A 23,086-nucleotide genomic window follows, 5' to 3' on the forward strand; every position below is an offset into this window, starting at 1 on the left:
AAATGGCGTGCTCAAAAAAGAGAAAGTTAGACAGCGAAAACAGAGCATTTAATGACATGTTCTCTTAGTAATAGAAATAGTAAAATACTAAATCATCTGGGTTTTAGGACTAATTCCTGCACCACTCTATTGGGCAGCGTTAATATAGGCAGAGATTGTTTTTCTTGTTAACAGATCAGCTGATGCCATGAAAGAGATTAAAATCTCCCAGTTAATTGTATCCATTTTTGGAAAGTTCTTGCACACCAGGAACAGTTATTGACGGGTGTGCTGGATCAAAAGAACTCCCACTTTTGCTGTATTTTTGTGAAGTGGTGAGTAACAGTCTAACTGATGCCCTCTGGCTCTGAATTGATCCCTGGTGTGAAGCTAGCCTCTGCTCACTGACTGTTGGTTTTGTTGCCGTAGTTCCGCAGGTCAGCGCTGTGTGGATTGACACTTCTCTGCGGCCCCGTTGCTGACGAGGCGCCCCCCCCCCACAACCCGGCTACAGGAAACCCCGGGTACAAGGGGCTTCCCCAACAACTAAATCAAACCAACCCTCTCACTCTCTGCCTCAGACATGCTCCTCTTACCCCCCCTCCACCCTCTCCTCTTTTGACTGGACTTCTCTCTGGGTCACCATGAAATTCTGGTCCATGTCTACTACCGAGCACTTAGACTAAAAATGACTCCGGCTTCTCTGCTTTAATTACAGGGGATGACCCCTCTCTGGTGTTCAATTTGCATTGGCTCAAAATGACATCCCATAATTTCATGTTGTAGAAAAACGGTGTTAATTAAGTTAATGTGATGTCCTCGTCACTAATCAAAATTCACCTAAGCTGATTATGTCAGGGAGAATTTAGTAGGGGTTGTCCTTATCTGTCTGTGGTGTTGACCTGTGACTGATGGTTCCTTTATGGCGTGCCTCTGGGAAACAGCTTCTGAAAAGCATCAATCATGCCACATAAATGAATGCATACATACTTGAACAATTCTCCATCTTTCACAAAAGAGCTGGAATAATCTTGTTTTTTTAATTACCATATTCAGGTTATTTCTTAGTATCTTATTTTATGGAGTCTTGGGTGTGCTACCTACATCATTTAGTGTTTGCTGACTTTGAATTAGATCTAATTTAATTTGTAGGTAGCCCTCTGCCTACACGTTTAACATTTAAAAATAATTATATTTCAATTAAAGCTGATCGAAAAAAGAGACTAACTGTGAATGCAGGAGATGGATTAATTTGTGAGATGAAACGTGATTGGACAGACAATGTAAGTAGGTAAGCAAATAAGGGCTGTGACATTAAAAACATTTCAATTGACATGTATACATTTCATATGAACAATTATATGAAAGTCCCATTATTATTGACATTAAACATACTGTTGGACTTTAACCTTGACCCGACCTTTAAGCTGCCTTAAAAAGCAAGTGTGCTGCTTAACCATCTCTGCTGAAGCAACACATTATTCTATATATATATATATATATATATATATATATACATATAGAACTAATAATGATAAATAAAATGTTATTAATATTTAAAACTGAGATGCTCTATAGTTATTCCCATGGCACTCTCGCGAGTCCTTAGGTTGTAGTTATAAAAAGGTATGATGAAATCCCTGACAGTTTTAATGTTTATCTTTTTAAGTATTAACTTGGGTCCAAAACTTAGGGAATTACTGCACAAGACAAAAGCTTCACCCTCAAAACTTTATAAACTTACAAGAATAAAATTCAACAAAGTATTTTTTCGGAAATAAATCGTAATTTAACGTCTTTTTTTGTGATTTCCCTTCAATTCTCAATTACATTTGTTTCGGAGTCTCCATGTGCACAAAGGTAAACTCAGATTGTACCTGAAAGTGCCGAATTAGAGAAGTTTACTCTTCCAATGCCACTAATAGTGGTAGATATTTTACCCAGAATTCCCAGGGGCGGAACATAAAGGATCCTAAATCTTAGGTCTTAGAGGAGGAGTGACACTGGACGAACCCCGTGTCTCATCAGCTCCTTCTTTGTCTTCCACCTCTTCCATCCTCTTCAGCTTCTCACACGGTCTCTTCAGCAACAGACTGCCAAACCACATGCCGCTCACATTGCTACTGATGAATCACACACACACACACGCGCACACACACACACACACACACACACACACACACACACACACACACACACACACACACACACACACACACACACACACACATTGGAATTGTAATACTGTGTGTATCTGGAATTAGAGACTTGACTGTAACGTCCTCTCTAGGAGCCGGAGCTTATTTGAATGCTCTGTGTCAGCATTACTGTCAGCCTGGTAAAAAATAGCCATGATTTAATCTTGGCTGGCTGCTGCTCTTTAGAGAAGAGTTTGTTGAACCATAATGCCACTGATTCCACACTGATGAGACATTTATCATCATCTAATATTTGCGACTTGGCAGGCTGAAGATAATGTTTCAATTCGCTATCGCAGATTCCCTCCTGATGATTCACTGATAGCCTGTGAGCCGTCACCACTGAGCTCCGCAGTGTGGTTTGCAGTCTGTTCCTCCCACCCTTATTTGTTCGTCTGCTTGACTGTCCCACAGCGGGCACCCCTCAGCCGCTCCCGAGAACAAACGGCCTTCACTTTCTTTCCAGGGTGGCGTTCTCACTCAGATGTTTATGTTGTCCTTGTCATCTGCTGTCACTCTTTATTCTGCTGTCGTTCTCCCATGGCTCGCCTCCAGTCTTGGCAGGAGCGCTCCCCCACAGGAACCCGTGTGGAGAGACTGTCAGTCAAACATAAACATCTGACCGGCCCCGCAAGACTGAAAATACTAGCATGGCGCCGCAGAAAACTGCAGCATTTTTTTTATTTAAGCGGGATGACTTCCCCTCTCAAGTAGAATTGCTAAAAAAGCAAACGAAAAAAAGTGAAACCAAGAGAAAAAAAAAATCGTGAATTTGTTATCTTGATGAGCCAGAATTTCCATTTGCATCAAACGGGCCCCTGTTCCAAAGTGTTATTATAATCTTTCATTTGGCTTTTGGCCCCCTGTTTTCGCCATGCTTTCATTTTCGTCCTGCGCTGTAATTGATAACACACTAATCCGGCGTGCTCCATCGCCTCCAGCCACTGATCTGCATCTAGAGTGAGACTCCGGCCGGGCGGCATGTGCTCACGTCTACTCCGGTTCCTCCTGTCGATGTCATGAAAGATCCTGCCTTGTGCATGAGAAACCCACCCCCCCTCTCCCAAAAAAGACAAAACAAATGTACAGAACCTCTCAAATTTCCCCTTCGCTCATTCGGTCAGATCAGTGGGTTTGACTAATAATTAGCAACCCTGCTGCTTGTGTGTCTGTTTCTGAGTGTGGGAGGTCACGCTCAGTCTGTCCCGTCTCACCCTGTCCGTCTCTCCAGAGAAAGGCCATCAGGACGACAGGGAGCAGGAGGACAAGAAACAGAAGGAGGATGAGGAAGAGGAGGAAGAGATCCTGGACAGGCAGAAGTGCCGGGCTGCGCTGGCTTCACTCCGACACACCAAGTGGTTCCAGGTGAGAACATCTGGACCAATGACACAATCACTCTCTGAGTCCGACCCTGAACATGCAGTGAATGTCACATTTGATTACAATGAAGCACAATCACATAATAAAGACAGACTTTTTAAAAGCTTCAGATGTACTCATTTGTAGGCAGCAGCTGTTTCATACACAGGCTGATGACTTCAAAATATATATATATATATATATATACTTCATTATTTTTTACGTCTTAGGTTTACCAGAATAAGCGCAAGGGTTAAAGCATTAACTACATAATTACAGGTTTTAAATGAAGCGGAGACATTTTAATCTGCTTTTATATACTAATGTGTGGCTGCAGCTGTTTTAAACATGTGTTACAATGATTTGCTAGTTAAAGGGGTTTTATTATGCTTTTTGAGGTTGCTTCCTCTCCTGTGTGTTATATAGGTTTGTGTGCATGTGAATGGTCTGCAAACCCTCAGCTGTCACTGTCGGCAGAAAATGCCTGTTTTATAATTGTATGAAGTTTGTAAGTATGTAATGTTGCATGCTTTCTAAATGGGCCCATGTGTTGTCCAGTTGGTGAAGATGTTACCTCATTTCCATGTGTTTTGGCACATCTTTTATTTATTTATTTTTTTCATAGTTTTTAAAAGTGCAGCAAGTTTCTTCTAACGTAGGTGTTTGAGCACATCTGCCCCACTCTGCCACTGTACTAATCTAATGGCATTATTTGAATGCAATGAACTCCTAATGTTGATGATGACAGAAGTGGATAGAAACATGCATTTGCATTTTCTTTTGCTGATTATTTTTTAATTTAATTTAAATTCACATTACCTATCATAAATAGTGGTAGTAAAGTAATGTGTGCGCATTACAAATATCCAGCAACTGAAATCATTAAAAGCACATTAACTGGCAGGTAAGAGAAGAGAATAGACAGCAGGGACATGTTTCTGTTCTGTCGAAATGTTGGAGGAAGAACTTGGCAGAGTGCGATGTAACTGAAGGTCATGAAGAGATTCTTAACCAAATCAGGTTTCAGATGAGCTGAGAGTTATCCAGCGCTGGAGAGACAGAGGAGAGTCAAGGGCAGGTGAGCAGCTTCCCTGAGGGAAGGAGAACCAGATGCAGAGTAATACCACAGTGAAGGCTGCTCTAAAGGTGAAGCAGAGCAAGGCCGGTTCTCTTTCATCATATTCACGCGGGTGTACTATGAGCCGAGGACCTCCACCCCTGTAATCACTGCAGATGCCCTTAGTGGCAATCCTCTCATCCAATCCGCTGTAAATGAAAGCACCCGAGTTAAATCACCAGCTGTATTTGAAGGAATATTCATTTGGTGCAAATTAGAAGTCTCCATTGTCTCTAGTTTGATTAGTTGTTTATGTTAATGTCATCATCTTTAAGATGTAGTCTTCAATTTCCATCAGATTAGATCAGAATAGATTATATAAAATGAGGATGGATTCATTGCACTTGAGGTAAAAATGAACATAAACTGTTAATGTTATAATCTTTAAAATGACATTAGATGATATTAGATTAGATTCAATCAAATCAGATACAATTAGATTAGACAAAATTAATCAATTGATTTTAAATAGGAATTTATTCGATAAAAACTGATCAGATTTACATCAAATTAGATCAGATTTAATTGGATAAGATTTATTTAGATTAGATTGAATTATATTAAATTTAACTTCATTTAATTAAATTAGAATAGATCAAATTGAATTATACACATTTAAATCAAATACACTTTGATAAGATTAAACTTGATTAGATACAATTAAATAAGATCAAATTAAATACAATTAGATTATGATAGATCAGATAAGATTTGTTTTATTTATTATTTTAATTATGGCTATAGCAGCAGGTTAACAAGGCATTTGACATACATTCACAAAGAAATTACAAATATCAATAATAAATCAATACATATCTAATAGACAAACCTATATTTATAAAGCATCTCTATCAAATACAAAATGAGTTAGTAAACACTATGATTGACCAACAAAATATAAATACTTTATACAGTATATTATATGAGTTAGGAGTAGTTGCAATCTTTAAAATAAAATGTAGAATTTAAATGCAATTGTTCACACTTCCATCCTTTTAATTTGTTTAGCAACATGAGACCAGGGGTTGTAATTATATTTTCTCTGGATAAGCACTGGATTTCATGTGGGTCAACTTGGGGATTTCCATTGGTTTTATTAGTTCATGTATATTCATGTCACTAAGTGCAGAGATGTCCAGTGAAACTTATGGTCAACCATATAATACTCCTGCCACGGCTTACAAATGACTACAGTAGTTTCCCTATGAAGAGGCAAGGGGGGGGGGGGGGATAATATAACTACAATATATGACCAGGATGCCTGACACAGAAATCTACTTAAAAGCATTTCACAGTTGAGTGCAGGGGGGAGAGGACTCAGCATTGAGTGCTTACATATATGCTTTTTATCGAGTACTGCACATCAGTATTGGAACAAACATTACATTTCTTAAAAATACTACTTGATTAATTTTAAAGAGGCCCCATTTGACACCTATGTCGTGTATTCTTGGGTTACATTCTCACAATAACTGCTCGATGTTCTTTGATTCCAAATGAGAGGACTCTTATGCTGCGTTCACACCGGACGCGATGCGATGTTTGGGGGCGGCGCGATTACATGTAAAGTCAATGCAGAGACACGGACAGACACGAATTCGCTCCGACGGCGAGCATGAAGCGGTGGACGCGAATGTCGCGGCGCGATTGAGGCAATTGGAGGGGGCCGCGTTAAACGCTCGAGTTCAATTTGTTCAACTCGAGCGTCAAATTCCCGTGACGCGGTCTCGCGGTAGCCAATCGGCGGTGAGGATCTCAGCCTGCCTAAATAGTTCTGGTCGGAAAGAACCGGGTGATTTGCTACCGTAATTTCTCGTTTGGAATATGAGGAAATGAACTGCGGTCTGGCTCTCCCAGCTTGCACGCGGTTTGATTGGCTAGCGCTTGTACTGGCGGGAATTGCAAAAACGGGATTTGATTGGCTGACGCCAGCTTCGAGCAAGCATCGAGCCTCAAAAGTTGACGCCGATAGACGCTCGCGATGCTTGCAACGCCTTGCCATGCTACCCACAATGCAGTTCGGCGAAGTTTGAAAATATCCTACGTCACCCCATTCAAATGAATGGGCGAAGCGTTGAAAGCATTTTTTGACGCCTGTAGTGTAGACGGGCCGTTAGCCTGGTCGATCCGATCTTCATTCAGAAAACACGCATTTTAAAAGGGTTTTTCGCTGCCGTCTGTCTGCAGACTTGTCAAAGCATTAATTCATGGTTTTTACTAACCGGTATCAGTATGTTGTTACTTCGGCATCATTTTGAAACGTGTATTACAATTTAATCACAGTAAAATATGTTCATTTTGTTGTAGTTATAGCCCCGAGTCAGCGCGTCTTGTTTGAATGATGCGAGTAAACACAGCTGGTAGCCGCGGTGAAACTCGAGCGTTTATAGCGATGCGATAAGAGCGATTAGAGCGAAGCGAATATTCGCATCACGTCCGGTGTGAATGCAGCATTAGATTTATCAGCATTTTAAGCATTATTTCTCTACTTTTATATTCTTAATGTTTTGTTTATTTATGCTACATTTAGCATAAATATATTTTATGAAATGTTTATTACTTTTTTAAATGTGTTATGGGGGTTCTTGTTTTGGTTATTCTGGTTTGGTTTTATTTTTGTTCATTTATAACTATGTTTTTAACTTTTCAACTTAATTTTTAAGAATGTATTTTTCGATACAATGTTTATCACTAAACATTGTAGTCCACTGAGACAAATGTAACATTTGTGATATTGGGCTATATATAAACATTGATTGATTGATTGATTGATCACTATATATTTTCATTTATTGCGAAGGTTATTGTGTTGGTTGTTGTTGTTTAGGATGAGTTTTGTTAATTTACAATTATATTACAAATAGATTTTTGAGATTATTGAACACACTGTTTCTCATTTTCTTCCATTTATTTATATTAATTAAGGTCTTTTTTATTTATTGTAGATGTTCGTGTTTTTGGTTGTTACTGTTTGGGTTAAGTTTTGTTAATATCTAACTATGCTCGAAATTTTTAAAAAGTGTTTATAAAAATGTTTTCTATATTTTTTTTATGTATATATATTTTTTTGTTTTGGTAGGGGAGTTCTTGTTTTGGTTCTCTTGATTGGGGTGTGTTTATAGTTATTTTTAAATACATTTTTCATATTTTCTTTCAATTGATTTATTTAGTTGTTTCTTGTTTGGGTCGTTCCTTGCATGTTTTGTTGTATAACTTGTCTTCCTCCAAGCAAATAAAGGTACTTAAAAAAGATAATTGAACATTATCAAATTAGATATCAAATGCAGTCTCTCACAACAGTATTTGTAGCAAAATGACATTTTAGTGGTCTTGAAAAATGCTTCTTTAGGCGCTGCAGTTCTACTATCTCTGAGCTTGAATACATATCCTATTTCTGATGTGTGCTGCTCTGCTGTGTTGCTCCTTGTGCTGACACTCAGTTCTGTTTGTCTCTGTCTGTCTGTCCCCTCAGGCCAGAGTCACAGATCTCAAGTCTGGCGTCATCGTCTTGAGGATTTTCAGAGACATGAGCAACAGACTGGCTGGGTGGCAGCCTCTCAAAGGATGGGTAGGTGGCTCCACAGAATCTGAATGAAGCATCAAGGTGTCACATTCAGTAGAAGTCGTACAAACTGTAAACTACACAAGTGTCGTAAGCTCTGTGTCCCAGGACCAGAAGCGTGCCTGGATTTGCTTTAGTTTGTTGAGTGTCCTCTCTATGTCCGCAGCCTCTGGAGCTGATCTGTGAAAAGGCCATGGCAACGTGTAACCGGCCCCTGGGTCCAGGGGAAGGCCTGCGCCGCGTCATGGAGTGCATCGCCTCAGGGATCCTTCTTCCAGGTCAGGGATCAGTCCTTTACTGCAACCTCCAGGCCCCCTCTGTGGTCTGCATTTACACTATGCACACGATCACATTAGTTTAACAGCGTTTGTGAAACCCAGGATGAACTGTAGGTGTCTCACCATTTGCTTGGTGTGTATGGTGCCCACATAGAGAGAAATACAATTGTACGAAAATTGACCAGAACTATTACAATTTATTTTTTAAACCATATACAGGGATGCAAACTTGTCACTTTTCGGCGAAATTCGCCGTTTTGAATCCAAAATAGGTCGTTTGTGTGATTCATGTAGATCTGCAATACAAATATTTTTGGGGTATGGGGGGGTCTGGGACCCGGAGTAATCTGCGGCCGCGAGCTGTTATGTGCCATCATGACACGCATGGTGTTCTTTTTTTATATATGATAATGAATCGCGAGCGGTGTGCTCGAGTCTTCCTGCCTGTCGGCTCTGCTGCTCCGCGAAGATGGTCTAGCTTCAGCAGCTACATTACCTACGGGTGCGTTCGTTAATATTAACTGTGTGGTCCGGAGTGACTGTGGCACAGACTGGACCGCTGGTGAACAGCTGTTATAACGGGGCGTTCTGGTGTTCAGAGCAGAGCTCCCTGTCGGAGCGGCAGAGTGTGATGTGAACTGAAAAATGTTTCTGTCGCAATGTTATTTAAGGAATCGTTGAGCTAGCTAACTAGCATACATTGTCACTATCTGCTAACGTTAGCTTTAGCCTTCGTTTTCTAATAGTTTTTTTTTGTTTTTTTCATAGGCTATAAACGGAGGTGGTATAAGTATAGATATTGTACTTGAGTAAAAGTAGAAGCACCCAGATCTTGTACTAGAGTAAAAGTAGAAGTACCAGAGTGTAGGAATACTATGTTACAGTAAAAGTACTGCATTCAAAATGTTACTCAAGTAAAAGTATAAAAGTATACCATTTCAGAATAATATATGATATGTTTTATAATGATTGATCATGAAAGTGTTCTCAAAGCTGGTGAAGGTGCAGCTAGTTTTAATGACTTTGTATACTGCAGGGTAGCTTGTGGATTTACTCCAGGTGGAACTAAAGTCTGATTTAACACTTGATTATATTTCACATCATTCATCCAGATCTGTAAAGTAACTAAAGGTATTAAATACATGTAGTGGAGTAGAAGTACACCATGTACCTCTGAACTGTAGTGGGGTAGAAGTACACCATTTACCTCTGAATTGTAGTGGAGTAGAAGAACAAAGTAGCAAAACATTTAAATACTTAAATAAAGTACAAGTATCTCAAAATTGTACCCAAGTATAGTACTTGTTGAGTTTATGAACGTATAGTTACTTTACACCAGTGGCTATACAAATAGAAATACTAAGCCTTGCACAGAGGCATGAAAATACATTTTCAAAATGCTCAACAGTGCTGCCAGAATTATAAACTGACTGCTACACAATTAAAATAAATGCTTTTATATATTTCTATTAGATGTGACTCTTTAGCGTTTCTATTATTATTACCTGCTGCTTTAGTTGTTCTGACTGCTAAAATCCTCTGTTATTCCTCATGTTAAAGCCGATATTCCGTGGGGTCGGGGGGCTCGGATCCTTGTCACCTTTTTCATACCTGATGAGTTTGCATCCCTGCATATAAAACATAGGGAAATATTTACACAAAATATAAATTTAAAAAAAACCTAGTACAGTAACATTATGATACAATACCCGGGTAAAATAAAACATGTGCAGTATTGGAATTTAAAGTGGAAAGCTTTGCAGATTTAAGAAGGGGTAGTGTTTAACAGAAATGTGCAAAGGATGTTGGCAATATTAAAATGAACCATATTCATTCACATGATGTGAATACACTTAAACCATAGTGTTTACAGAGGGGTTAAGAGTAGTTAGGGTCCCAGACCTTGTTGATGACCAGGCCTCGTATAGAAAGATATAAACACAGAGGTGAACAGAAATCTCCATATCTTTATTTATTTTTCTATTTGCAAATGTGTCTCTGCAAATGTAGGTGTCATTAAAGAGTGTATTTAAGAGGCCCTGTTATGCTTGTTGGGATTTTCCCTTTCCTGTAGTGTGTTGTATACATTTTGTGTGCATGTTAATGGTCTGCAAATGCTAAAATTCTAAAGTTCCCTCCAGAGGGAGTTTCTCTCCCACACACTCCCCCCTGCCTGAAACTTATTGTATGTTGCTTTTATACTAATTTGTAGTCAGCAGCTGTTTAAAACCTGTGTTACAATGATTTGCTCATTAAAGAGGCCTTATTATTCTTTTTCGGGGTTTCCCCTTGTGCATGTAAATTGCCTGCAAACCAGCCTGAAACACCTGTTTTACACTTCTTTGTATACCTTCCGAACAGTGACATCCCTATGTAACACTCACGCTTCTATTGGCTAACACTTTGTACATGATAAGGTAAGGGACAGGACAACTATAAGCGCTTGACCAATCACAACAGAGCTGGCCAGCTGACCAATCAGAGCAGACTGGGCTCTGGTTTCAGACAGAGGGTGAAAAGAGGTGCTGAAAAGAAGAGCTTTTTGAACATTAAAGCATGGAGACATGTCACAGTAGAGGCACTACATACAAATAAGAACCAGACAATGAGCAAAATATGTTGTTGCGTTTTGGATTTGAAAAAATAATCCAAGCAGTCAGATTTGTGCAAATGTTATATTCAACCTCAAGTAGATTGAACTGGAAACTAGAAAATGCATTTCCTGCTGAAAATGCGTGTGAATGCCGTAAACTGTGAACATTTGTTGCTGAATTTAGCTGAAAATTCAGAAAAAGCTGAATACGTTAATAGTTGAATGGTCTCTGTAGCTGCTTTTAGCTACAAAAACCAAGTAAGTGTGTTGCTGAACTTAGCGGAGAAATGCAGAAAAGTGAAATGATTTTAATCAAATTGTTACAGTTCAAATGCATTGCAATGACTTTGTTGAACACTGGAAATGTTAAACTGGAAGAGTAGAAAAAATAGTGAAGAAGCTTAATATTTAAAATAAATGGTTTAAAAAAAGGTATAAACAACCTCAATGTCCTGAAATAGCTGAATAATTTAGCCATCATGTGATGTTTGGTGGCGTTCTGAGCATGTCAGTTGGAGTTATGACATCATCACACTGGTGTTTGAGCTAACGACCTTATGAAACACCTGTGCTTGAGCCCAGAGATCAAAGGTTTCCATGGTGATGTGCAGTAATCAGTGAGAGGAGAGCCTTTCCATTGTTCTGAATGAGAGATAAACCTCTTACATGTGGACGTTTTGTTGAAGAACCGTAGCAGATATCGGTAAAATGTCAACGCGTGAAGCGTCTCAGGACCCTGACGAGCGTCTGAGTCTGCTTTTGATGTGCTTTCGGTTCAATAATGTGGCCTTTTTGGCAGATTAACTAAAGGTGTGCGGCTGCTGCTGTGAGGAAAGATCAGGCTGAATTTACAATGGGCCTTAATGGAGACATGTTGAACGTTTTTGTCACTTCACACCCTCAAGAGGCATTTTGTTTAATTTTTTGCTGAATCTTTTTTGTTGTTTTCCAACCTAGGAGAGGTTTTTCTACGTTTTTCATGAAAAATTATGTCTCAGGAGTGTAGGGTTTGCGAATTATGGCAAGTTTTAAAAAAAAATATGAAAGTGAATTTCAAGCTGTCCCCCACTCTAGTGGCTCATTTCCACTCAACCCAGTCTCACGGCATTTCGTGTTATAGTCACGACATTTAATCTATTGATTCGTGTTCACCAACACGATTTTACCCTTTTTTTCGTGTCACACAGAACGATTTTAAAAGCAATGTATTTCTATTGGCAGTATGTTTCGTGCCTGCAGCACGTCTTTTTGTCCGTTCGGGTCTTGGAAGACCGGAAGCTGTGGGGTTCATAAAAACATGTTCTTACTCAATATCAAGCCATGATTATTGTTTTTATTTTCAATCGTATAATGTCGGACTTTTTTTGTCGTCTGTGAGGAAAAGAAATGGGGCTCAGAGCCTCAGAATACTGAAATCTGTATTTTTTAAATCTTTTTTTCCTTCTAATTTGTTATTCTTTTCTAAATAACACACTGTTATTTACTCACCAATAACACACAATTATCCTTGCTTTTATTTATTTGTTTAATTCCATAATCTCTGGCTTTTTTGTCGTCCTTCAGGAACTGAATTTCAAAATAAAATAACCGGAAACAGACGTAGGCCTATAAGGGACATTTCGAGCATCATTGCGATACACAGCCACTGAACTGATTACCCAAGATCCTCAGCTATGGTTTAAGCTCAGTGATTGGATGTTTTAGCCACAATGCATGTAGGGATATGGTGTTCATGCGATGTATACAGGCTTCTCCAACAATGCAACACAATAATACAGATAAGCAGACAATATTAAAACAATATTAAAATATACTATATTAAAAGTAATACAAAAGAAAAATAGTTTTTTTAAAAGTGAGGAAAAAAAAGTAGAATAGTGCAATACGAGTCTATATACAAGTTCTTGGAATTATATAATAGATACATAATTACTAAGTAGCAGATTTAAATTGTTTCAGCAGTTCAGTTGTTTAACATTTGTTTCCAACTTATAGTTTTATTTTTTAAATTAATTTAGCTTGACTCAGTTTTTTTTTCTCTTAAACTCTTAGTTTTGCTTGATTCTGAGAAAGTGTTCCTTTATCTTTATGAAAACAAACTAATCCCATATTTACCAAGCTCCAAACTAAGTTAAATATCTCAAAAAGTGTAAAAGATATCTTGTGATCATTTTAAAGTTGGAATGAAGTCTAGTCTAGCATTTGGCGCACGGTGTAGTTAAGGTTTCTCCCATTGAGTTATATGTTAAAAATAGAGTTTAAAAAGCTGAATATTTCAAAAAGTATAACGTAATATAATTTTTATTCAGTATTCCTTTGTTTTTTTTAAATTTTGAAAAAGTTGAAAGTTTCCCATCATGTGCTGAAAAGGCTGAATATTTTTGATATTTGAATGATTTCTGTAGCTAAAAGTAGGCTGAAGTTATCGGACTGCAAAATATTGGTTGAAATAATAATAAGAAGAAGAAGATTAAAGATTTGAAGAACTATAGTGGAATGCTGTTGCATACTTCTTTTCCAAGTTGGAATAAATAACCAAGAGGCTCACAACTCAAAACAATACCAAAAGTCAAAACATGTTGGCATCAGGTTTGCCCTCTGTTTGAATCATTCAACAGTTTTAATCTTGTAAACGATTAAATTACTCCGGCCAGGAATGAATACATGTAAGCCGTCAGTGGATAAGAGCTGACCGTAGTGATTGGATCCAGTACTCAGACTCTCTGCTCGGAGAGCAGCAAAATGAAATTACAAAGTTTGACACTGAAATTGAAGTGAGCAAGGACACTGGAGGAGCGTTATAGCGCCATCTGAAGAGAACAATTAATAAGAGGGAGTATTTAAAATGATGATCCATTGTTTTGGTCAGTGCACCATTATACAAATAGATGTTTACTACTTTTATACTAGTTTTAAGGGAAAGGGGCTTTCACGTACATAAGTCATACATGAAATAAAATGGCTCAATATCTGCTGGGTTCAACAAAAGCTTGCTGAACACATTGGTCATGGATATCCATAAAATGCTTTTCAGACATTCAGGTTCCCCTCAGTTGGAATTGTAAAAGGCGTAGCTACGATGATGATTTAAGTTCTATTTAAAAGTGTCCCTGCCATTTATTGTCAGGGCCGCCACAAGGCAAGGCAGGCAACTGCTTGGGGCCCCAGACCAAAAGGGGGCCCCCAAAGAAGGTAGATTAAGAAGGTCCACAGCAACGACAACATGAAACACCCTTTAATTTACTGCAACGACATGTCGGGAAACCCCCTCAAGGCGGCCCCATGCATAGTGCGCCGTAAAATGCTGCTTCTTATCTTAAGTTTCGTTGCCTTGCTCCGTTGTGCGTGGTGATGAAAAGCGGGTTCGAGGGGCCCCCAGTGAATGTTTGCCTAGGGCCCCACAGACTCTAGAATCAGCACTGTTTATTGTCATGGGAATGTCTTCCTGTTCTATTTCAAAAATGGAATCCCACTTAATAAAGACATATTATGTTCATCTTCAGGTTCATATTGAGATGTTGTGCCTCTTCTTTGTCATGTCTCCATGCTTTAATGTTCAAAAAGCTCTTTATTTTTCTCATACTGCCTGTGCTGCAGCACCTCTTTTCACCCTCTGTCTGAAACCAGAGACCAGTCTGCTCTGATAGGTTAGCTTGCTGTGATGTGCCAGCCCTTAGCCTATCACGAACATGTGTTGATGCGCTAGCCAATAATAGCGCAAGTGTTACAAAGTGATGTTATTATGTTGCGGAAGTAAACAAAGGAAGACAATAAAGGCGTTTTCGGGAGAGTGTCTGGAAGGAACTTTGGGATTTTAGACTTTGCAGACCATTTACATGCACAAAAAACCTATATAACACACTACAATAAAGGGAAAAGCGTAATAGGACCTCAGTCTACAGTATCCTACAGAGCATTAATTGGGTTGTATAGATTCCCTCAGGGCTCCTTTAGTGGATTAACAGCAACATGAGTGTGGGTTGAGTGGAACTCTTTCATTCAGTAAAAGTTGGTGGTGAATTATATTTAGAGAGATCGAATCCGCCTTCTTCATCCTCTGCATTTTGAATACTGGAGCAATCCACTTTAACAATGTTTTTTACTCAGCTCCAATACAAGAAAAATGTTCTCAGGGTTATTTTTTCCTTCCCCTTCTCTTTCTAATTCATATTCCGGCAGCTTCCGTGTTTGATCACTGCCGAGCGTTAGCCTTTGTGATGATGTGATTTTGTATTCGGGCTTCGCCTCAGCGTTGAAATGGCAGGTTGTTCCCTGGAGACCCTGAATCATTGATGAGTTACTGCTGCATTCAGAGTGTACACAGCAGGAGTTGCTTAATTATTTCCGTGTGTGTTTTCCTGTAAAGAGAAATTAAAGAGGGTTCAAAGAGTGTGTTGCTGTTTGGAGGACTCTCATGTCTGAGTCACAACCGTTTCCTCTACAGAAGGCCCCGGAGTCCACGACCCCTGTGAGAGGGACCCCACAGACGTTCTGACTGACGTCAGCGCGCAGCAGGCAGATGCCATCACTCACAGCGCACAGGTCAGTCCTCTTTACCCATCAGCCCCTGCTGCCGTTAGTTCTGCAGTGATTAAAGCCAAATCGTTCACACCGCAGTACTTTTCCCACTTTAGTTCCGATATAGTTCCGAAATGTCGCGTTCACACCAAAAAGAGCCGTAACTAAAATTAGTTAATCAGAACCTTTTTTACCCCCTTTTCCGTCCCTGCTAGAGAGCAGGTACTTTTTGCGGCTTTCACACCAGCGCTTTTCCCTTTCTAGCTCCGAGCGGGAGCTTTTCTGGTTCAGCTCCGGTTTCCCTTTTCTGCTCCCGCTCTGTTCACACCGCCCAGAGCTGCCGCTGCTGCGTCATGAAGTCACCGTTTACGTGCCTGCTTCATAAAATCCAAACCGCGGAAATCCCTCACATCGACAACAACAACAATGGCCGATTGTATTGAAGCATTGTTCGCTTTGGTTATCCTCTTACGAAACGAAATGGAAGGCATCGGACGACTTTACAAGGGACGACTTTACAAGGGACGACTTTACTTGGAATGCAAGACTTCTTTGTGGTCTTCAGCATCAACGACGAATCTGCCCCTGCCCCCGCCTCGACGTAAGAGAGACGTAAGCGACGGAGCTGAAAACGCGTTGGTGTGAAAGGGGCATCTGTGGGAGAAAAAGGTTCCTATGTCTGATTGGCTGGGCGGATTGAAAACCACCTCCCGTAAAACTCCAAATAAGTTTTGTGAAGCCGCCATTTTATTATCCTCGCATTAGCATTATTAGCATTAGCCCTGCGCAGAAACGCAGAGAGACTAACTTATGGCAACACAAAAGAAAACATGGGAGCGGTGGAGATGAGGAGGTGTCGGCGTTCTGACGATTTACTCGGAAGTAGTGATGTGTCGGTCGCGAACTCTTTTAAGTGAACGACAGGAGCCGGCTCTCGCACGCGAACGAGCCATTTTTTTTGTTTTTGCGGAGGGATCTAGATCGGCATGAAGGCACATTATGCAATGTGCACATTATCCCGCTTATTACACGGCCACATTCTCAACAAAGTAACGACATGACTCCCAATATTAATTGAAATGCTTTTATGGATTTAGAAAATGATTTTATTGATTTAAAAAATAGTTTTATGTATTGATTTAAATTGACATGCATCCGCTAAGAAAAGTAGTCCGTTGTTACTGTTTGAACTAACGTAGCAACGGCAGGAACTGCTTCGATAGTGTTTTTGAGGAGCTTTTTGATTACAGATTTGAAAACATCGTTGCTTGCTTTAAAAGTAGCACAATTCATTATGTCAAACCTTGGAAAGTATCTAGATATCCCTGCCCTAATGCCAAAGGAACTGCACACTGAATATGTGTCGCCGTTTGATGTCTATGTCTGGGCCGCTGCGTAAAAAGGAGGGTTTCTGCCCCATTACTTCTCTTCTTACTTCTATAAGAATAAAACACGGAGGACGGAGATCTCTTTTTCTCCCCCTCTTCTCCCCGCTGCAGCCTAGCAGCTGATCTCAAAGCACGCTCCCCTCTCCTGCAGGGGGGCGTGGTCAGCTGCAGCTCACAGAATCAGCCCCCTGCAAAAACAGCGCTGGAAAGAGCAAATAGAGCGAAATGAGGCATGGCTAAAATGCAGGATCTTTTTGGTATTTTGAAAAAAAAACTATATTTATATACTTTATATAGGTCGATACAGTAGCCCCTTTTTTAAAAATAGTTGTTATAGGTGTTGCTATCTGTTTTGTGTAGCGTGGTTCTACAAGCAAGTCAATGCATTCATTGGGTGGTATCAGAGAGTTGCACGGGTCTGTAAATGCAATGAAAACAATTGGCCACAGCAAATCATTTATATTAAACATGTAATTTTTACTTTTGAATACTTCAGTACAAAGGATGTATTGAATAATTTAAGTGATATATGTGTACACATATAAGTCATTAGTCAAAACAGGGCTACATTTGATTTAATTAAAAGGTATAATATGTGGTAAACTGAAGAGCCGTTTGGGTGCCGAAAGAGGTTAGCCGAGCCAAATGATCCGGCTCACCAAGAAGAGCCGGAATTCCCATCACTACTCAGAAGGCTAGAAGCCAGTCCCCAACTCCGGGGACTTCCGGCCGGGACTTTGGGTGGCAGTATACGCCGTGAAGTTGTTTGCAGCCTGCCAGTAAACCCAAAGCAGAAGAAGAAGAAGAAGTGACGTCAGCGGCTTTATTTGGCTCAGGGATTTATTCCGGTGTGAACGCGATCTGTACTTTTAGTTCATGAGAACTAAAGAGTTCCCATGAACTAAGTTCTGATGAGCCTTTGTAGGAATTTGTAGGACCGTGTGATTGCGCCTATTGAAGCATCTTGAATGTCTTGCTGCTAGCCCAAAAGCCAATGAGATGTCTTAATGTAGGAAAATGAAATGCATGTTTTTAGATTTGAGAAGCTAAAGTATCAACTATTTTTTGCTATAAAGATTAATTTATTAAAAAATGCCCACCTGCACTGCAGAAGTAAAACATGTTCAGTCAATAAAGCGTACCCCAGGCTCAATGTAGCAAATGTATCTCTCAGGGGTTTGTGCTAAAGAACACTCTCGTTACAATCAAAATAATAAAAAAAACATCTGTTTTTTAGTTGCTTTCGTGGTTTTCTCCTGTCACAGAGAGATAGTGTGTTTTGTTGCTGCAGGCCAGGAAGTTTAAGCTGATACCTTTTTGGTTTTAATTTAGGTTTAGGAGGTTTATAGTGCTCAAGGGCACTTTTACAGGAACACAGGAGCATTTCATACATCCTTCTGTCTGCACCGGGAGCATCGATTAAGACGCTCTTGTCTTCGGCCACAGATGCTCCCGAAGGTGATCGAGTCAGACACACAAAAAAAGGTCACCTTGAAATTCATCAAGTATGGGATGGCAAAAACTGTTCAATCTGGAGCTAAATAATAAAATACTAATACATTTTACATTTAGAGTGCTTTTTAAGATACTAAAAGATGCTTTACATAATATACATTTTTAAATCAAAAGGCAATCATTAAGAACAACACACTTCAAATGTAAAACAATAGTAATTTACACAATAAAGAGGCCCTATTGTGCTTTTTGGTGTTTTCCCTTTCCAGTAGTGTGCTATATATAGGTTATTGAGCATGTACATTTTCTGCAAAGGCGAAAATCCCTGTTCCCTCCAGAGAGAGCACAGGCAGTATGAGAAAAATAAAGACCTTTTTAACACATTAAAGCATATAACCATGACACAGTAGAAGAACAAAATCAGTGTGAGAAAAAGTTTTTAGAGAGTACTTGTCCATGGACAAGTGAGTTTGGCAATTTACTTGTCCGAATACATTGTTCACTTGTCCAGAATGGACAAAAATTGGGGCCATTGGAATCTTCTTCTTCGTCATCGTATTTTACATTTTCCCACGGTTTTTACGACACCGCTAACGTAAGTGAGCGGTAAGATTTTACTGCATCACACATAGGGTTGGGTATCGTTTGGATTTTAACGATTCTGGTTCTGCTTTTCGATTCCGGTTATTTTCGGTTCTCGATTCCGGTTCTTTGAGAGGGTAAAAATAAGTCAAACTGGGAGAAAAATATATTTATGAAAACATTAAGTCAAATCTGTATTCCTATTTACAAATCACTTCATACTGTTTAATTTCTTACGGTTATTGAATACAATTATATAAAAATAATCTCTGCATTGTTTAGTTAGTTCTAAGTGGTGCAGTTTGAGAATGTACAATTGGCCCAGTGTCCTCTGATGTTACACTGCAACCTGCCTGTGAGACAGAGTCCAACCACACATGTCCAACACATAGGACATAACCTAATAATAATAATACATTATATGTATAGCCTATAGGCCTAGCGCTTTTCTACAACTCAAAGACGCTTGCACTCTTACACATGTCCTGCAATACACATGCTGCAGCTGCCCAGCTGCTCACTGTTTGTAAAAGTAAATAAATAGTATTTTCATTTCAATAATGTAGCTACTTTCTATACCCTGCTTCATAAACAATACTGACATCCCTGCGCTGCTCCGAGTCTGGGGGTCCGGGGATGTGAGGACAGCGCGAGGACACAGACAGGGAGGCTGCTTTACTTCATAAAGGAAATGGCGGTCAATATTAACAACACAGGAGCTAAAACGATTAATAACCTTCATTACGTGTTAGAGAAAGAACATAAGAAAGTTTGACAAAGATGAGGCTGTTAAACGGGCAGCGGATCCGCTGTGTGTAGAAAGAGAGAGAGAGACACTGAGCTGCACCGTGCAGCGATCAGCTGATACGGAGCATATGAGAGAGCTGCAGTCCGCGGGGCTCGGCCTCGCCTCCTGTCCTCACAACTCTTATTAATCCCGGTACCGGACAATTGTTATTTGTTCCTACTCAGAACCGAGTTTTGCTTCCCAACCCTGCCACTGTGCTACACTTCCCACCCCGCTCCGCCCCGCTCCGCTCCGCCCCGCCCCCGTCTAACGGCCCCTACACACGGCGGCGTGCGTTGCCGCTTCAACGCTTCTGCCCATTCACTTTGAATGGGGTGACGTCACGATTCGCCGAACTGCATTGTGGAAGCAAAGCGTAGCTTCTCTCGCGGTGCTCTCTGCAAAAGTAGAGCAATGTTCTACTTTTGCCGCCTCGACGGAGGCGTCAGCCAATCAAATCCCGCGTATGCAAATCTGACAGCACAAGCGCTAGCCAATCAAACCGCGTGTATGTTGGGAGAGCCAGACCGCAGTTATTTCCCATGTCAAAAAATGGAGGAGGAAATTATCGTGGCGTTAGGGAATCACCCGGTACTATATGACCAGTCCCTCTTTACATACAGGGATACAAACCGGAGGAGCCAGGCATGGGGGAGGTGGCAGAGACAGTGGGTGAAACTGGTAGGTTTTCGCCTGTTTGGGGAGTTTATATCCAGTGTACTTTGTTTGAATGGACAGCTAGCAAGCATAGACAGTATATTTAGCCAGCATGGATGTAGCATGAATGCTTTGCTTTGTATGTCCGGGGCGGGACATTCATGTGATTGGTTGTTGGTCGCGTTGTTCGTAAAAAATCCCCAAGCTTCAGACACGCCCACCGCCAAGCGGTAACGCACGCCGCCGTGTGTAGGGGCCGTAACGGTGTGTCCACACAGCAGCTTTGACCAAATCTTGAAAATCCTGGAGCTGGGCGTGTCTGACAGCTTGGGGATTTCGCGACCAACAACCAATCACATGAATATCACATGAATATCCCGCCCCCGACATACAAAGCAAAAAAACCCGGTTCTTCTACACTATTGTCAAATAGGAAGGGCTATGATGAACATTTATTTTTTTAACATTTTGAACATTTATGAGATTAATGTTTATGGTGCTATTTTATGCTACATTCCATGCTGGCTAATGATACTGTCTATGCTTGCTAGCAACGAAGTAAACTAGCAACGAAGTAAACTGGATATAAAATCCCCAAACGAGCGAAAACCTACCAGTTTCACCCACTGCCTCTGCCACCTCCCTCCATGCCTGGTTCCTCCGGTTTGTATCCCGGTAAGTAAATAGGGACTGGTCATAAAGAACCGGGTGATTTGCTACCGCAATAACTAAGTTCTCCTCCATTTTTGTGGAATATAGAAATGAACTGCGGGTCTCGTTCTCCCAGCTTGCACGCGGTTTGATTGGCTAGCGCTTGAACTGTCAGATTTGCATAAACGGATCTGATTGGCTGTCGCTTCCAGCTCAGCCTCAAAAGTTGAACAATGTTCAACTTTGGAATCCTGAACATCCTGGAAATCCTGGAAATCTTCGCCTCGCCCCCCCACAATGCAATTCGGCGACAAGCGAGGGAAAGTGACGTCATCCCCATTCAAAGTCAATGGGCGGAGACGCGCTGGAAGCGATGGACAAATCGCCAAAAGCTGCTGTGTGGACGGGCCGTAACTGTACAGAAAGCGCGAGATGCATTTCGTTAGGAATCGACAAGCAGAACCGAAACTAACATTTCTAAACGAACATTGGCGGACACGTACAATTTGCGAATGAGTTCTGCCATTTGTAAACTGAATGTATCAATAATTTGTCAATAAACGTCACTTGTCCGCCGGACAAGTCAATTGACAGATCTACTTGTCCGATATTGTAAATAACACGTCCCGGACGGTGGGACGTGTACTTTTTCGCACACTGAAAATAGAATGATATACCTGAAAATGAGCATAAAAGGGCCCCTTTAAAAGCAGCATTGAAAATGTGAGTTTTGAGCTGCTCAAACAACAGAGTGATATGTGAAAACCAAAGAGAGGTGTGAATGTAAACTCTTTTGTGTGCTAAGACTTCTTGGCTGGAGATGAACTAATGTAAAGCCACAGATGTGTTCCGAATATAGACTTTCTTACATACCTTCCCTTATAGGAAGTCTTTCATATGAACTGCTGCTTTATGGACCTTGTCTTTGCACTCTGCCCCTGAGATCTATAAAACTTCCCTTCCTGTGTTCCTGCTATAAAAGCTGAGTATAATCATTAGCTGGGCTGCGACTCTTGAGACTTTGAAACATCTCACTGGGGTTCACTTCCTCTCCGCCGAAGTCAGCTTTTTTTTCAGGAGACCGGATGAGCAATGCTCCCCTGATTGAAGGAGATTTATTAGAAGCAAGCCCACTGCATTACATCAGCACTATAAATAGCTGAGTGGCTGCAGAAGCCCCGGACTCTGACCTCGGATCAGCAGCCCCTCGGTGTAACGCAGGCTTGATGAACTATGAAGCCTAATTAGCCTCCTTAATGAGCGTGGGAACACTCTTTCCCGCTCACACCCACACAACTACTGTTCCACCACCACTGCTGCTGCTGCAACGCACAACAAAGTCTGCCCCCGGGTGGAGAATGGGAGCTCAGTGCTGAGAAAATAATGAAGACATCCTCAATTCACATCTTCCCCTCTCACTCTGTTCTGCCTTTGTTTTGCTCTCTGGGAATACGTTTCTTTCTTTTTCTTATCTCCTTCGTTTGAGTGTTTATTCCCCTCCTCTATAATGCATGACGTTTCTCCCAACAGAGTCCGATTGTTTACACAAAGTTTGCCCGGTAATTACAGCGCATTGATCGGAAAATAAATGATATCCATGCTGCCTGTTTTGACTGCACACTTCTGTTGCTCTACCAATACAGAGACGTGCTTTTATTCTGTCTGGTGTGTGTTTGTGTGTGTTTTTCAGCATGCGTTACGCCTCCTAGCTTTCGGACAGCTTTACAAGGTCTTGAATATGGATCCTCTCCCCGCCAGCAAGCCCTCACCAAGGCTGTTAGAAGGTGTGTGTTCAAATGTGTTTTCCTGTTCATGTGAGTCTCATATACTATAATATACGGTCGCTCATTGCAACACCAAAACATGGCCTCTTTTACGACTATCCTGCAACATTGATTTAATTGTGGAGTAACTGTCCTAATCCTTTTCAATTTATTTTGGCTGTTCCCATTATTTTTATTT

The 23,086-nt window shown here is 40.6% G+C and overlaps 1 protein-coding gene across 3 annotated transcripts in view; it reads left to right on the plus strand.

Annotated features, from left to right (window-relative positions):
* LOC117555389 (spermatid perinuclear RNA-binding protein-like) overlaps positions 1–23,086 on the plus strand; it is a 107,402-nt gene that overhangs the window by 47,415 nt on the left and 36,901 nt on the right. For all 3 annotated transcript variants that reach the window (XM_034230287.1, XM_034230289.1, XM_034230288.1), the window contains exons 6-10: positions 3,409–3,542; positions 8,126–8,221; positions 8,382–8,493; positions 15,531–15,628; positions 22,815–22,908. In XM_034230287.1, coding sequence (XP_034086178.1) covers positions 3,409–3,542; positions 8,126–8,221; positions 8,382–8,493; positions 15,531–15,628; positions 22,815–22,908 — 534 coding nt within the window. The remainder of the gene's footprint in view (positions 1–3,408; positions 3,543–8,125; positions 8,222–8,381; positions 8,494–15,530; positions 15,629–22,814; positions 22,909–23,086) is intronic.

Source organism: Gymnodraco acuticeps, unplaced genomic scaffold (assembly GCF_902827175.1).
Source record: "Gymnodraco acuticeps unplaced genomic scaffold, fGymAcu1.1, whole genome shotgun sequence".
Lineage (NCBI taxonomy): Eukaryota > Metazoa > Chordata > Actinopteri > Perciformes > Bathydraconidae > Gymnodraco > Gymnodraco acuticeps.